Genomic DNA, 15,172 nt, shown 5'->3' with positions numbered 1-15,172 from the left:
GTTCAAACTCCTATGCCAACCGCAAAACACAATAATATTACTTAACTAGGTGGTTGTGCCACACAACAGCCAAATCTGTTGTCCTTAACAAACAACACCTGCCTTCTTCTATTACAGTGCCGTGCTGAATTGTGAGATCTGTTCTCAATGGATACATTTACCACGTCATGATGACGGTGGAGGAATTGAGTCTCTCGACATACTTATAAGGAGATGTTATTCAGTGAATTTCCTACAGAGAGTGGTGAGCCACAGAAACAGGATTCTTAAGAGTATACAAGATTTTTCTCCTCATTGAATTAAAATGGAATCTCAGGACGTGGAATATTGTTATCCATCGCATAATACATCATGCACTAAGGATGTGAGATCCAGATCTGAATATATTTTTATGTACATTATTTTCTTTTCATTGTCGGCTCTGACTGTTTTTTTGAATCTGCTTGTGATAATATCTGTCTCTCACTTTAAGCAGCTCCACACTCCAACCAATATGCTTGTCCTCTCCCTGGCTGTGGCAGATATGATTGTTGGATTGTTCATTATGCCAGTAGATGGCATCAGACTAATTGAAACCTGCTGGTATTTTGGAGAGACATTTTGTTCCATTTTTCCACTTGTTGCAACTACAGTGGTGTCAGGCTCTCTTGGAAATTTGGTCTTTATATCTATAGACCGATATATTGCTGTGAGTGATCCTTTACTGTATTCCACGAAAGTGACCATTAACAGGGTGATAATCTGTATTTCTGTTATATGGTTATATTCTCTTATTTATTCTGTGGCTTTTTTATTCAATCATATGTTTTACCCAGAGACACGTAATACCTGCTACGGAGAGTGTCTGTATGTCTTGAACTTCACTTGGGCTATTGTTGACCTTATCCTTTCATTAATTTCCCCCTGTTCTGTTGTAATATCTTTATATTTGAGAATATACTGTGTAGCAAAATATCAGGCCCAGGTAATTAACTCCATAACAACTGGGGTCTCTGTAGGGGAGAAAGGTTTAACCCTACTGAAGTCTGAAAGAAAAGCAGCAAAAACATTAGGTATTGTTGTTTTTGTTTATCTGCTTTGTTGGATACCATATTACATAAATGGTCTTTCTCTGGGCAGTGTGACATCTGAATCGGTTGTCATGACATTTCTAATGTGGTTGATGTATGTGAATTCATGTATGAATCCACTTATTTATGCATTATTTTATCCCTGGTTCAAAATATCAACCAAACATATTATAACACTAAGAATATTTGATTCATCATCATCATACTGCAATTTATTTACAGTGCAAATTTAATTAATCACAAAATGAAAAAAAAAAAAAAAAAAAAATCAGTAAAATGAAGTAATACCTGAATGCAGTAATAAGTCATTCTATCTCACTCAAAATAACTTCAAATCATGTTTTGAAATCATAGGATGGAGAAAAAAGTAGGGTCATGCAAAAAAAAAAGAAAAGAAAAAAGAAAGAACGAAACACACTACACATATCTCATGTCTTTTTTTTCTCAGTCACTTACAAGCAGTATTTATTGGCATTGTTTAATGATCTCATAATGAAATTTGCATTTTTTAGTTACATTTTAGAAAAATGTGTCTTGCTTACAGAAGACTTCACATTAGAAGTTTGAATTGCATGTTTTCTGTTGTACTGAGAAGCATCTGGACATTTGATATATTATTTATTTTATTCTTATATTTATCTCAGATTATCACTCATGGATTTCTCATTTAGGAACTTCCATCCTATTTTGCCCACTGCGAATCATTTAAACAGGATGAAGACTGAAACACACATGTTTCAACCATGATGGAATGATCACCTGTGTTCAGAGTGAGTCTCCAATGCATCGTTAAACGGCAGCACATCGTTGAAAAGGGTATTAAACTGAGTCTCTGCAGTGGTGCGCTTGTGTGTTTGTGTGTGTGTGTGTGTGTGTGTGTGTGTGTTTTTTCTCTGTTCTGATGCACTGACCAAGCATATTTAATCCTGTTGTTCAATAAAATTCAATACTATGGTTGGATTATACTGCTGATTTTTTCTTTTCTTTTCAAACTTTGATGTGACAATAGAGTTTTGTTTTGTTAAGTCAGGAAATACCCTATGGTATGACATGGTTGTGCAAGCTAGAGTGCATAGAAGTATAAGGGAATTGGCCATATCTTGTTTATTCATTACAGTAGCCATAAATGAAACAGTGTACATTTTTATCAAGTAGTTTTTTAGATACAATTTTTCCAAAATAATTATTTGTCCTTGTCTTTATTCATCATTAAAAATCAAGCTGTGCATGGAGGGGAGTTCAGGAGCATAAGCTACACATTAGCAAGTATAAATCTTTTTGAATTAAATGTTCGTATAGTGTAAGATTAGAGTAACATCTGAACAGACATAGTCCAGAATAAGAGAACTGTTGAACCTGACGGTCTTATTATCATAGCTACAAAGAAGGCTTCACACCTCTGATGTCACGTTACAGTTGGAGCCAAGAGCAATTGACTGAGGCAAAATATAACCAATAATGGGCAAATGGCAACCACCACAGACAAAAAGGGGCCTTTAGCAATAACGCCAAGATTCTGATTTTGCTTAAGCAACATTGTAAACTTATTGTCTGTTGCCATTTGTTTCGCGATATAAAAGGCTGATCATGGTAACAGTTCTCTGAGCTAAGCTTCGCAGGCAGACCTGCTGCCGGGTTCCATCACCACCAAATAAAGTTTTTCTCCAAGCACGCTTTTGGTCCGGTTCTTTACTTGTAAAATCACAAGAAAAGCCAACAATAGAAACCACCACTATTTGTAGGTTCATTAATGCTAATTGCATGTTGAAAAAGACACATCATTTTAGTTTACTGAATAAAACAAATAAAACATAAAGAATTCTTTTGAACACAACTACTTGACATGTTAACAAAATGTAGAATAAATACCATAGCTGTGTTGCGCAAACAACAAATAAACAGCTGGGATGGAATGTCTTAGTGACATTCTTCCAGTGAACCAACAGCATAAGTGCTTTTCCAATGGGTTTTGCAAGCATCACAATGACATCTCACACATATGTGTGTGTTGTCAGGGCAGTACATCTTCTACAGCAGCAGGATGTCAGCTAAACATCAAGCACTGATGTCTCTGTGACAGTGTGCCAGTGAGCCAATGGCCTATTGCAGGCATCTTCTTAACAGATGTGTAGGTATCACATAGACATCTATAGACCAATATATTGCTGTGAGTGATCCTCTACTGTATTCCATGAAAGTGACCATTAAAAGGGTGATAATCTGTATTTCCGTTATATGGTTATATTCTCTTATTTATTCAGTGGCTATTTTATTCAATCATATGTTTTACCCAGAGACACATTATGCATGTTACGGAGAGTGTCTGTTTGTCTTGAACTTCAGTTGGGCTATTGTTGACCTTATCCTTTCATTAATTTCCCCCTGTTCAGTTGTAATATCTTTATATTTGAGAATATACTGTGTAGCAAAATATCAGGCCCAGGTAATTAACTCCATAACAACTGGGGTCTCTGTAGGGGAGAAAGGTTTAACCCTACTGAAGTCTGAAAGAAAAGCAGCAAAAACATTAGGTATTGTCGTTTTTGTTTATCTACTTTGTTGGATACCATATTACATAAATGGTCTTTCTCTGGGCAGTGTCACATCTGAATCGCTTGTCATGACATTTCTACTGTGGTTGATGTACGTGAATTCATGTTTGAATCCACTTATTTATGCATTATTTTATCCCTGGTTCAAAATATCAACCAAACACTAAGAATATTTGATTCATCCTCATCATACTGCAATTTATTTACAGTGTAAATTTAATTAATCACAAAATAAAAAAAAAAAAAGTAAAATGAAGTCATATCTGAATGCAGTAATAAGTCATTCTATCTCAGTCATGATAACTTCAAATGATGTTTTGAAATCATAAGATGGAGAAAAAAGTAGGGTCATGCAAAAAAAAAAAAAAAGAGAAAGAAACACATTACACATAATTCATGTCTTTTTTTTTTTTTTCTCAGTCACCTACAGGAAGTATTTATTAGCATTGTTTAATGATCTCATAATGAAATTTGCATCTTTCAGTTACATTTTAGAAAAATGTGTCTTGCTTAAAGAAGCTTAGAAGTTTTCTGTTGTACTGAGACACATGGGGACATTTGCTATATTATTTATTAAATTATGATTATTTATCTCAGATTCTCACTCACAGAGTAATATTATTATTATTATTATTATTATTATTATTATTATTATTATTATTATTAAGATGTGAGAATGTTCTAGTGCTCTATAGATTTTAAATATCCTCCAGCTGCTATTTGGTATGAATAAATGTAATATAATGAATGTCAGTCTGTTCACTTGAGGACAGGGAATCACAAATTCACCTAGTGTTCAGGCTGAGTACCATGTTTTACACCATCAAGGTTTTTGATCATTAGTTGAGAGTTCAATATATGTAAAGGCCTCAGCAGTGGAAAAATATTGTGAACTAGGCACATAGAAATGAACTCATGAACTCATAAAAAGTTTACAATATGATTATGCATAATTGTATTGATTAAATCACAGAATTCACCCTTACAGTGCAATTTCACAGAAGATGAAACACTCTTGTTGCAGTTTTGAAAATATTCAGGTCATTATGGATAATCAGAACAATGAAAAACTCTATTAAATTTAACATAACCTAGCACTATAAGAGTGGCATGACTACAGTCTGTGATTTGTTTTTGCACAGGGATAATAAGACATGCCTATGTCATGCCATGTTTACGGTCTTTTCATGTAGTAGGCCTAGATATCATCTGGTTAATTAGAAATATTTATATCAATGTGAATGTATTTTACAATTTTAGATTATTTGTCTCGTAAAACTCACATTCCAAAGAAATAAGACCGTCTATTTGTAACAACATATCAGCAATATTTATTTATTGTCATCACAATTAATGTACATAATTCTAGAGAAGTTGAAACTCTGTCAAGCAAGGATTTTATTTTTTTTTTATAACAGAACTTGTTGATAACTGAAGTGCTTTTCACTGTATTGTTATTTTTTACTTTCTGAATTTCTGTGTTTTCTAACTTAATTTATGGACGTGAGCAAAGCGACTAATGGTGTAAAACTGACCTTATTTCTGATCATTGAGATCCTCTTCAGTAAAGGTGAAGGCATATACTTCAACTGACATGTACATTACAGGTCCAGAAATCACCTTCCATTCAGCACTTGTTTGGTATAATTTGAACAGTGACTTGTCAAGAAAGCTTTATAGAATTTATGAATGTACTGCATCTCAATTTCACTAATATTGGTTTTTCAATTTGCATATATTTTTTGGAAGTGTGTTTTCCCAATACAAACTTGGGCATTTAACTAAGAGTGCATTTTATAAGGATATTGACCTAATTGCTGCATTAAACATTTTCTGAGTGCAGATTTAAAAATGCAGATGATTTTTCAAAGATTTTTAATTGTAGTATGAGCTTCACTGATGTTTTAAACCAAGGATAAAATATAGCATAGATGAGAGGGTTTACAAAGGAATTTGTATACAGAACCCATGAAAAAAAAGATGTAATGATAGATGAAGATGAAATGCTATCTTCAGTTAGTAGACTAATGTAATAAGGTATCCAGCAAAGCAGGTAAACTGCAACCACAACACCCAATGTTTTAGCTGCTTTTCGTTCAGATCTCTTTGAAGTTTTGACCACAATGCCGGATCTGTTGTCTGTGTTTACAGAGTTAATGCCTTGGACCTGGTATCTCACCACTTGAAATATTTTCAAATATAGAGTTATCATAACGGAACAAGGACAAACAAAGGAAAAAAAATACATCAATAACTCCCCATGTAAAACTAATGAAAAGTACACACTGTCCTTTGCAAACTGTCTCCTGTTCATGCTTGCTGTGGTTATTGCTATAAAGAAGTATCAGATTATATATGAGAGAGCATGACCAGCTTAGACAAATGCAAAACGTACTTTTGCCAACGGTTACCACTGAGGAGTAAAGCAATGGGTAACATACAGCAACATAACGATCCACGGCAATAAACACCAAAATGCTAAGAGAGGATGAGATAACAGTGTAAACAATTAGCTGAAACATAAAACAAAAAACTGGCCCAAAATACCAGCATGACTCCACAAACTTTATGCTTTCAACCGGAATCACAAAAATCCCAACAAAAAGATCTGCCACAGCAAGAGAAAGGATGAAAAAGTTTGTTGGAGTTTGGAGTTGCTTGAAGTGACAGATGGAGAGAATCACTCGAAGGTTCACAAATACAGTGCACACTGACAATAATGAAAAAAAAGATGTACAGGAAAATATGTTCAGATTTTGATCGAAATTCCTTTTTGCAAGAAGTGTTCAGCATCGGAAAACAGTAGTGGATTGTCTGATATTCTTTTTCCATTGTGAACTCCATTTATGTGTAGGTATAATTGCAATCCTAACACAGGGACACCAAAAGATGTAGGTGTGACAGGATTAATAAATCAGTCTCATAAAAATCAGTCTAATATAATTTATTAACCATTAATTTGGGTGTTCAATATTTTGTTAATTAAACAACCAAGATTAATGGGATAAGCTAGCTGTAACACTGTGCTACAGTCTTAGAGAGTATTGCAGTACTAATGTATTACAGTTACACTACTAAATCCATAACACTCATACACAGCCAGGTTGATGAAGGTAATTGGGAGTACTTTGATGGCAGAGGTTGGCATTCAGTGAATACTGCAGCAGAAACAGACAGGACAACAGTTTATTTCAAAGATGCTATTTATTAACATAATCAATACTACTTGGCAAACTAATGTGACGGGGGAAGGTGTGCATAGCAGTAGGTGTTACGTGTGTCAGGTGGTTCTACTGCGATCATGTGACATGACACGACACCGGTAGTTCACAGCATTTAGGACTTCCCTTTGTTCGTTTCAAATCTCATTCACGCGGCAAACGCCAAGGAAAAAGCATCGGTGTTTATAGCTGTGCCGGCGGTGATAAAATAGCCAGTTAAGACGGGGGTGGTCTAGTGGATTATAATATCAGGGAGAAGTGTCGTCTTCAAAAGTCTCCTTGAGGCGATGTTGGAACAGAGGGGAAACTGAGAAGTTTATGGAGGTAATTTATACAATGTGTATGTAAGAAATCCTTTATTTATTTATGTATTTACAGCTACTGTGCATATTTAATGGATGTAATGTTATTTATTGCTGCCGTTAGGCTACCAACACTCGCGTCGGCCCTGCCTAACCAGACAACCAGGGCAGACTACGGAAATTAAGGTAGTCTGGTTATTTATATGTATACTTGTCTTTTTAAATTTCCAGCCAGTGGGCTTGAAGTTGATTGTGTTTTATTTCTTTTTGCTTTTATTTTTTTCTTCAGACGGTTGATGTAACCACTGTTTTTCCCACCGCGGTTCTGCCACACATTCGAACTAGGCTAAGCCTATTCATTACATTATGAAATGTATGGTAGGCTAGCAGACTTCCAGGCGCTAACTAGCTTTTAGCCTGTTGCTGTACTAGAATTACGAACCTGTAAAACCACCTCCATCTTTTGTTTGGTATTTTGGCGAGGTATTTATGGTATTTCTTTTCTTTTCCTTATTTTTTTGGTCTATGCTGTGGCTGAGGGGTGACTTGTAGGGGGAAGCACGTTAGGCCTTTGCACTTAAGTGTGCTGTGAGTTGAGTGACTAGTTTGGCTCCTGTTTGATGTGTAGTGAATAGCCTGTGTGATTTGGCTCCTGTTTGATGTGTAGTGAATAGCCTGTGTGATTTGGCTCCTGTTTGGTGTGTAGTGAATAACCCTTGCCATTTGGCTCTTGTTTGGTGTGTAGTGATCTGCCATTGCGACTTGGCTCCTGTGTGGTGTGTAGTGAATTGCTAGAGAGGTTTGGCTCTCCTTTAATGTATGGTGAATTGCCCATGTGGTGGCCTTATTGCAGGTTATGTTCCAAGTGTAATCCCTAGCCTTTCCTCTGGGGGGTTCTTAGCCACAGCTGACCTGTTGGAGCTCGCCTTATGATTTATTCTATAAATCTGTATTAATTTCTTTCCTTTTTTTGTTTTTTTTGTCATTTCTGTTGTGTTTTGCATTATAAATAAATATGATTCTGAGCCCACATTTCAGTTTGAATAGTAATTTATTAAAGTGAGTTAATTCTGGTACACAAGTCTCCTCTCTCCCTTTATTCATTTAATTGAATAGCTAAACCTGTGGTGAAAGTGTTCCTAGTGACATTGGGTGGGTTACACTAATACTGATATGGTACAATCAATAATCAGCAGCAAATAGGATGATCAAAGCGTAAATGGTAATATAATGGTGATGAGGCTATGTACAAGTATTCAGTGTAGGACTGAATGAGTGTTAGAGTAGAGATGTGTGTGTGTGTGTGTGTGTGTGTGTGTGTGTGAGAGAGAGAGAGAGAGAGAGAGAGAGGGAGCGTGCGTGTATGTGCGCGTGTGCCCAGCTGCGCACAGAAAAGAGGAGGAGGAGCGAGGGAGAGAGGCTGTGCGCAGGCGCACAGGCAAGAGGTATGTGTGGTATGAGGATGTAGTGCGCAAGCGTGTGTACTAGGCACCAAGTGGGGATGGGCAACGAGAAGTGCATGTGTGTGAGAGAACAATCTCTAACTTGAGAGCTATTCTCAAGCAAGTAGGCCCTAAACTCAACAACTCTAACCAACCCTTAAGTCACACTGCGATCCCAATGTCGGAGGTGTGCAATCAGAAAAAGGGAGTTAGAGAGAGCGAGAGAATGCATGCCAGATGTATCCTTCATAAGTTGTAACCAAAAAAAATAAAATAAATAACAGGCGGTTAAAAATCGCATTGTACATGAAATAAAGTGTGTACATTTAAATCTTAAAAGAATTCCAATATCAACACTTCCCTCACGTTAACAGCATATAATCTTAAGACTAAAGTGTGCCCAGATGCCAGCCTTACTTTGAATAGCTCATTGCGAGGCGACCGAAGATGCCTCTTTGGCGGCCTGATGAGCAGTGCGATTCGCAGGTCCAGGGAGAAGTTCTTTTCCTTGTCGCTTGAAGATCTTCGGAGCTCCGCTGCTCATCCGATGATCTTGAAGGGTTCTTGATTTAGTTAATCGACGTTTAAAGAAAACAAAAAAAGGTCCAGTCGTCTTTTCTTCCGTCGAATACTGTGTGCGTTACAGTGTAATTAGCTGGTTGCAGTTAAAATCACAACTGCGCGAGAGAAAGTACATTAAAACTTTGACTGTACAGATGTCTCGCTTCGTTGTTTCCTTGTTCTTTTCTTCGGCAGAGAAACAGTGTCTCTTTCTCCAGGTAGGATCACTCATCTGAGAGATCCAGTGCCAGGGAGTAACGGAGTCTCTGTATGCAGGCAGGAACACCCGCTAGAGACACCCGCTGCTAGCAAGCTGCTGCTAGAGAGTTGGAGAACTGAAGAGAGCTGGAGAGTGAGAGTTTTGAATTTTCTGCGGTTTTATGGCGAAAACTGTGTCATCACTGTGTCTGGTATCTGGCTCCATTGCTGTATCCAATGCTGTTTTACAGTGAAAGCTGAGAAGATGGGTTCAGATTACCGATGGGGTCAAGCAAGGAATTATGGGTAGTATGGTCTACGGGCCTGGAAACCCCCACATATATATGTAAAGAGAGGGAGGTTAGGGAGTGGGGGACAGAATATATGCTGAATATCTTTGTGAGCCTGAATGGACCTTTCATTTAGATGTGTCACTCCCAAATATTTGTACCTTCCATCTTGGAGATCATTTTGGAATTCCATCTCCTCTGGGCCAAATTCATCTTTCAACTGTATAAGACCTGTGATACATGCTTGCATGACTGGACTGATGTTGCCAAGATTGACATCCTCCTTTTGAAAAACCAAATTCAAATTACTTATCACTGGAAGTACATCAGCCAGTGTGTGGGTGAGGGCAATGAAAGAGTACTGCTGAATCTGATTTACAATACCTTGGACTTTTGTATTTCCGTTCACTTTTTCATTACTCAACTTCATTACCAGAGCAGGCCAATCGCTTTTAATGCGTTACACTGCATAATGCAAGGACAGCCAACGGACAGCACCTGACCATTTCAAACTGGTTGTGTCTTCGTCAGTTAGTGTCGCTGTCAGCTCACTAAGGCAATTCGTCCTACTTGCGGTGTGCTTGTAGAATGAATGGACTGTGTTCACAGTGCGTTTCTATGTGCTTACCTGACTCACAGCATTTGCTGCATCTCCAGCTGCCAGTGCCGCTCAGTGTGTGATACAGTGCAACTGAATCAAGAAGGGATTCTCTCTCTTCAAGAGATCAAAAACTCAAATATGCTTCCCAATCATCACACTGGCTCCATCCGAGCCAGTGTGATGACTGGCCATGACTTAGGATAACTCCACTCCTCTTCCCCTCAGCACCTCCACCCCTTTCTCAGACATGCACTGCGCAGTTCCGGGATTGCACATTGTAATTGCCAAGCAAAGACGTCTCAATATTGCCCTTGTTTTCAATCTTGGCATATACAATTAATTTATTTTCCACGGCAATACTGACAGTCTCATCAGTGATAATTCCAGTGAATTCACTGTCCTTCAGATTTTCATCAAGCTGCCTCATAATAATACTCTTCAGTGCCTTCTCCATATCACACAAGGACTCGCTATACTTGTAGATGCTGTCATCTGTCTCAAAATCAGTACCCTTACTGCCCTCAGTAAACCAAATATTCCTCTGAACTGGTGACCTGGAATGTCATTTTTGGCCATGTGAAACAACTTGTAATTGGGAATGCGGCTCCTGGCTGATCTGTGCTTTGGCGCTGTCAATATAACTTTTCATAGGCATTTGTTGTTGTGCCGTGTTGAGTGAGAATGTGACCTTGGCACTGGCTGTGATCTGTGAGGGCTGACGCTCTCATATTGGATGACTTGTGAGGCCATTTTTCCTCCCTGAGCTGGAGCAAAACATTTTGACCACTCCGTCGATAGTTTTGCGTTAAAGTCATATCACAATTTTGTTCTCTCACCTTCTTTGCGGCTGGACCCACAGTTTCTGAAGTATGTGGGATTTCCTCATCAGGCACAGAGTCAGAGGTGTTGGTAGGTTTACTGCTATCTTTGAAGAAAAACTTTTCAAGGTTGTATTGCCATAGCTAGCTGTGTGCTATGAATAGGCCAAGGCAACTGATAAATTACTTCAAAGCTGAACAGTAGTGGGCTTAGTAGCAAGTATCGCACAATAAAAGAGTGCACCCTTTTGGGGAAAAAAAGTACTGTAGGCTGTTAATAGGCTGTTTCACTGTCAAAACACAAATGTCCAGTTTAGGGGTAGCCTTCGTTATAGCAACATTTTGTGTGAGCATTATTACTAGACATTACTAGACAAGTTTTTGATTAATTCTTTTTTTTTTTTTTTTTTTATGAATTTTAACAGGGAAAAACCAGTAATTACTGGTTAACAGAAAGCCTGCCCTAGATACTGTACATATATACTGCATAAGCTTTTGTCAGTTTGTTTGGCTGAAGACAGTCACCTAAGAACCAGTGTTAAGAAGACAGGTTGTCTGCTTTGCATTCAAAGCCGTCTGGCCTTTGGATTGTGACCTACTTCAATCCAGGCAAATTGTCACCATTTATTCCACTGATAGTTACAGAAGCCATGATGTGGATCTTTTCATAGAGAACTTAGTGGTCTCACAGCCACAGCTGATTAACCAGAGCTTCCAGTAGCTGCTACAATAGGAAAAGAATTGGTTGAGGACCAACTCCATGTCTGACAGTCCCTGCCGCAGTTCTACATGAATGCCCTGCTTCCAGTTGTCGATCTGTAATCTACTGACTCTCTGGTTTCTAGACCTGGAAGGTCTAGAACTCATGGTACAACAATGCCATGGTAAAAAGCCCACGATACGATATTTACAATGATATTAAAAAACAAAGAAATAATATGACTTGAAAAAATGTCATTAAATAATAATTAAATAATTGTAACGACCTCGTCTCCTCCCGCACCGACTCCAGCCATTCAGCGATCGGCGTCGCCGGTTTACTAATCATCGGCTTGTCCCTTCATCACCTACACCTGTTTTCACTTTTGTTTTCCCTGATTTCCCCCTCTTTATTAAGCTCCCTGTTTCACTCTTTCTTTGCGAAGTCTACACGCACCATATGTGTACTCTGAGCATCTAGAATCTGTTTTTGATACCATCAGTATTATTCTGTGTTGTAACCCGTTCGTCTTCTGTCTTGTTTGAGATTCGTGTACTCGCTTGTTTTTTGATTAAAATTTCATCCAACTCTGCACTTGCGTCCGGCTACCTGGTGATCTCGTTACAGAAGACTTCGCCTTCCCATGGACGCAGCAGAAATTCCCCTTCCCATGGAAGATGATCCAGCCCCCCCTGGCGCGTCCCCGCCGAATCCAGCCCTGGCCCAGTTGGTGGCAGATCAACAGCGTGAGCTGTTCCACCTTCGCAGCGCCCTGGGTGATCTAGCCCGTCATGTGGAACGTTTGACTGTCTCGCTGCCTCGACCTCCCCCAGCTCCTGCTCCTCCTCCTGCGCCGCCAGCTGAGCACCTCCGTTACCAAGATTCCCCGGTTAAGCTCCCCCAACAATACGATGGTTCCCCCTCTGAATGCCATGGCTTCCTAACACAATGCCAGCTGTTTTTCGACCAACATACCTCCTTTACAGACTCCACAAAGATCGCCACCCTAATTAACCTCCTCACGGGAAGAGCTCGGCGGTGGGCGACAGCTGTCTACGACCGAAGGGGAGTGGAAGTTTCCTCCTATGCCCGCTTCGTGGAACACTTCCGTGCTGTGTTTGATCATCCTGAGGAGGGGAGTGAGGTTGGTGAGCGCCTGCTTCGGATCACCCAGGGCACTAGTTCTGCTGCTGACTACTCGCTGTCCTTTCGCATCGCTGCGGCAGCCAGTGGCTGGAATGAACCAGCTCTTTGTTCCATCTACCGACGGGGACTAAGAGACGATCTCCAGATGGAACTGGCCTGTCGGGGGGAGAGTCTTAGTCTGGATGCACTCATCGCCCTCTCCATTCGCCTCGACCGTCAGCTGCAGGAACGTCGTCGTCTGTCCCGAGTCACCAGGTTGCCCATCCCGTCTGGTCCAGACCCCGAGCCCGAGCCCATGGAGATTGGAGCCGCACATCTGTCCGCCTGCGAACGCCGTCGCCGCATCGAGCAGGGGCTGTGTCTGTACTGTGGAGCGGGGGGTCACCTGTTGTCGAGCTGTCCTGTCCGCCCTGCTCGCTCTCGAGGAGCTAGGAGAGAGGCGCTCACTCGGGAAATGACCCCCCCGCACAAGGTAAGCGCCTCCTGTTTCACTTTATCTGCCAGACCCTTCTTAATTCCTGTAACAGTGCGCTGCGGTGATTCCTTGGTCTCTCCACTTACAGCCCTGCTAGACTCCGGGGCGGCGGGGAATTTCATTAGTCACTCCATGGCCCGGGCTCTTCATCTTCCCCTCCGTCTTCTTCCTGACCCGATTCCAGTGCATTCCTTGGATGGCCGTCCTCTGGGCAGCGGGACGGTTACCCACGCCACCGACCTGATCACCCTCACCGTGGGGGCTCTCCACCAGGAGGACATCGCTCTTTTGGTGCTCCAGTCATCTACCCATCCACTCATCCTCGGACTCCCCTGGCTACAAAAGCACAACCCCCACATTTCCTGGTCCGAGAAAGAAATCATCGCCTGGTCTCCCGTGTGCCGACATCGGTGTCTTCCGCTCATCTGTGCCGCCACCTCAGTGGAGAGTCCCCCAATAACCACACCTCCTGAGATCCCTCACCAATACCAAGACCTGAGGGAAGTATTCAGTAAAACCAAAGCCACCTGTCTCCCTCCTCATCGCTCGTGGGATTGTGCCATCGACCTCCTAGCCGGTACTTCACCGCCCCGTGGTCGTGTGTATCCTCTCTCCATGAAAGAAACCCAAGCTATGGAGGAGTACATCGAGGAGGCCTTACAGCAGGGATTTATCCGTCCTTCAACCTCACCAGCCTCTGCAGGCTTCTTCTTTGTTGAGAAGAAGGATGGAGGTCTCCGTCCCTGCATCGACTACAGGAGTCTAAATTCCGTCACGGTGAAGTACCGGTATCCGCTCCCTCTGGTGCCGTCAGCCATCGAACAGCTTCGGGGGTCCCAGTTTTTCACTAAATTGGATCTCCGAAGCGCTTACAACCTCATCCGCATCCGAGAAGGAGATGAGTGGAAAACCGCATTCAGTACAACCTCTGGCCATTATGAATATATGGTGATGCCTTTTGGTTTGGTTAATGCACCCTCTGTCTTTCAGGCCATGATTAACGACGTGCTGCGGGACATGTTGGGGAGATTCGTCATAGCTTACATTGACGACATTCTGATCCATTCTGCCACTCTCTCCGAACACGTTTCACACGTCCGTCGAGTGCTGTCCCGCCTCCTCCAACATCACCTCTATGTAAAGGCAGAGAAGTGCAGGTTCCACCAAACCACCGTCTCCTTCTTGGGATACGTGATCAGTCCAGAGGGGGTGAGAATGGAGAAGGATAAGATCAGTGCGGTGACATCCTGGCCAGAACCCACTACGGTGAAGGAGCTCCAGCGTTTTCTGGGCTTTGCCAACTTCTACCGCCGCTTCATTCGAAACTTCAGCTCAGTGGCTGCCCCCCTCTCGGCTCTTCTGCAAGGACATCCTAATCGTCTCCGTTGGACGGATTCTGCCAGTTCGGCTTTCTGTCAGTTAAAGAAGCGGTTCACTACAGCACCCATCCTGAAAATGCCAGACCCCCAGAGGCAGTTCGTCGTGGAAGTGGATGCCTCTGACACCGGTGTGGGGGCGGTGCTCTCGCAACGCCATGGTGAGCCAGCTAAACTGTTTCCGTGTGCATTCTTTTCCAGAAAGTTATCCCCAGCCGAGAGGAACTATGACGTGGGCAACCGTGAGCTGTTGGCGGTGAAGTTGGCACTAGAGGAGTGGAGACATTGGCTAGAGGGGTCTCAGGAACCATTCCTCGTGCTAACCGATCACCGCAACCTGGAGTACATTAGAGGAGCAAAGCGGCTCAATCCACGTCAAGCCAGGTGGGCCCTTTTTTTCTCCCGGTTCAATTTTACTAT

General features: G+C 41.3%; 2 protein-coding genes and 1 pseudogene across 2 annotated transcripts; 2 read left to right on the top strand and 1 right to left on the bottom strand.

Annotated features, from left to right (window-relative positions):
* Positions 1-304: 304 nt before the first annotated feature.
* Positions 305-1,303, top strand: LOC115828670 (trace amine-associated receptor 6-like; the record flags this gene model as incomplete). Its single annotated transcript, XM_030792736.1, has 1 exon — positions 305-1,303. A coding segment is annotated over one exon (999 nt), but the record flags the coding sequence as incomplete, so codon positions are not given.
* A 122-nt stretch (positions 1,304-1,425) lies between these two features.
* LOC115828239 (trace amine-associated receptor 8a-like) lies at positions 1,426-3,789 on the top strand. Its single transcript, XM_030792191.1, has 2 exons — positions 1,426-1,437; positions 3,214-3,789. The coding sequence occupies exons 1-2, from the start codon at positions 1,426-1,428 to the stop codon at positions 3,787-3,789; spliced, it is 588 nt and encodes a 195-aa protein (XP_030648051.1).
* A 1,655-nt stretch (positions 3,790-5,444) lies between these two features.
* On the bottom strand, positions 5,445-6,454 carry LOC115828238 (trace amine-associated receptor 13c-like; annotated as a pseudogene).
* Between the last annotated feature and the right edge of the window lie 8,718 nt (positions 6,455-15,172).

The sequence above is a fragment of the Chanos chanos genome, chromosome 15 (genome assembly GCF_902362185.1).
Source record: "Chanos chanos chromosome 15, fChaCha1.1, whole genome shotgun sequence".
Taxonomy (NCBI): domain Eukaryota; kingdom Metazoa; phylum Chordata; class Actinopteri; order Gonorynchiformes; family Chanidae; genus Chanos; species Chanos chanos.
Note: the sequence above shows the minus strand (reverse complement) of the source record. Positions and strands in the feature narration are given on the sequence as shown.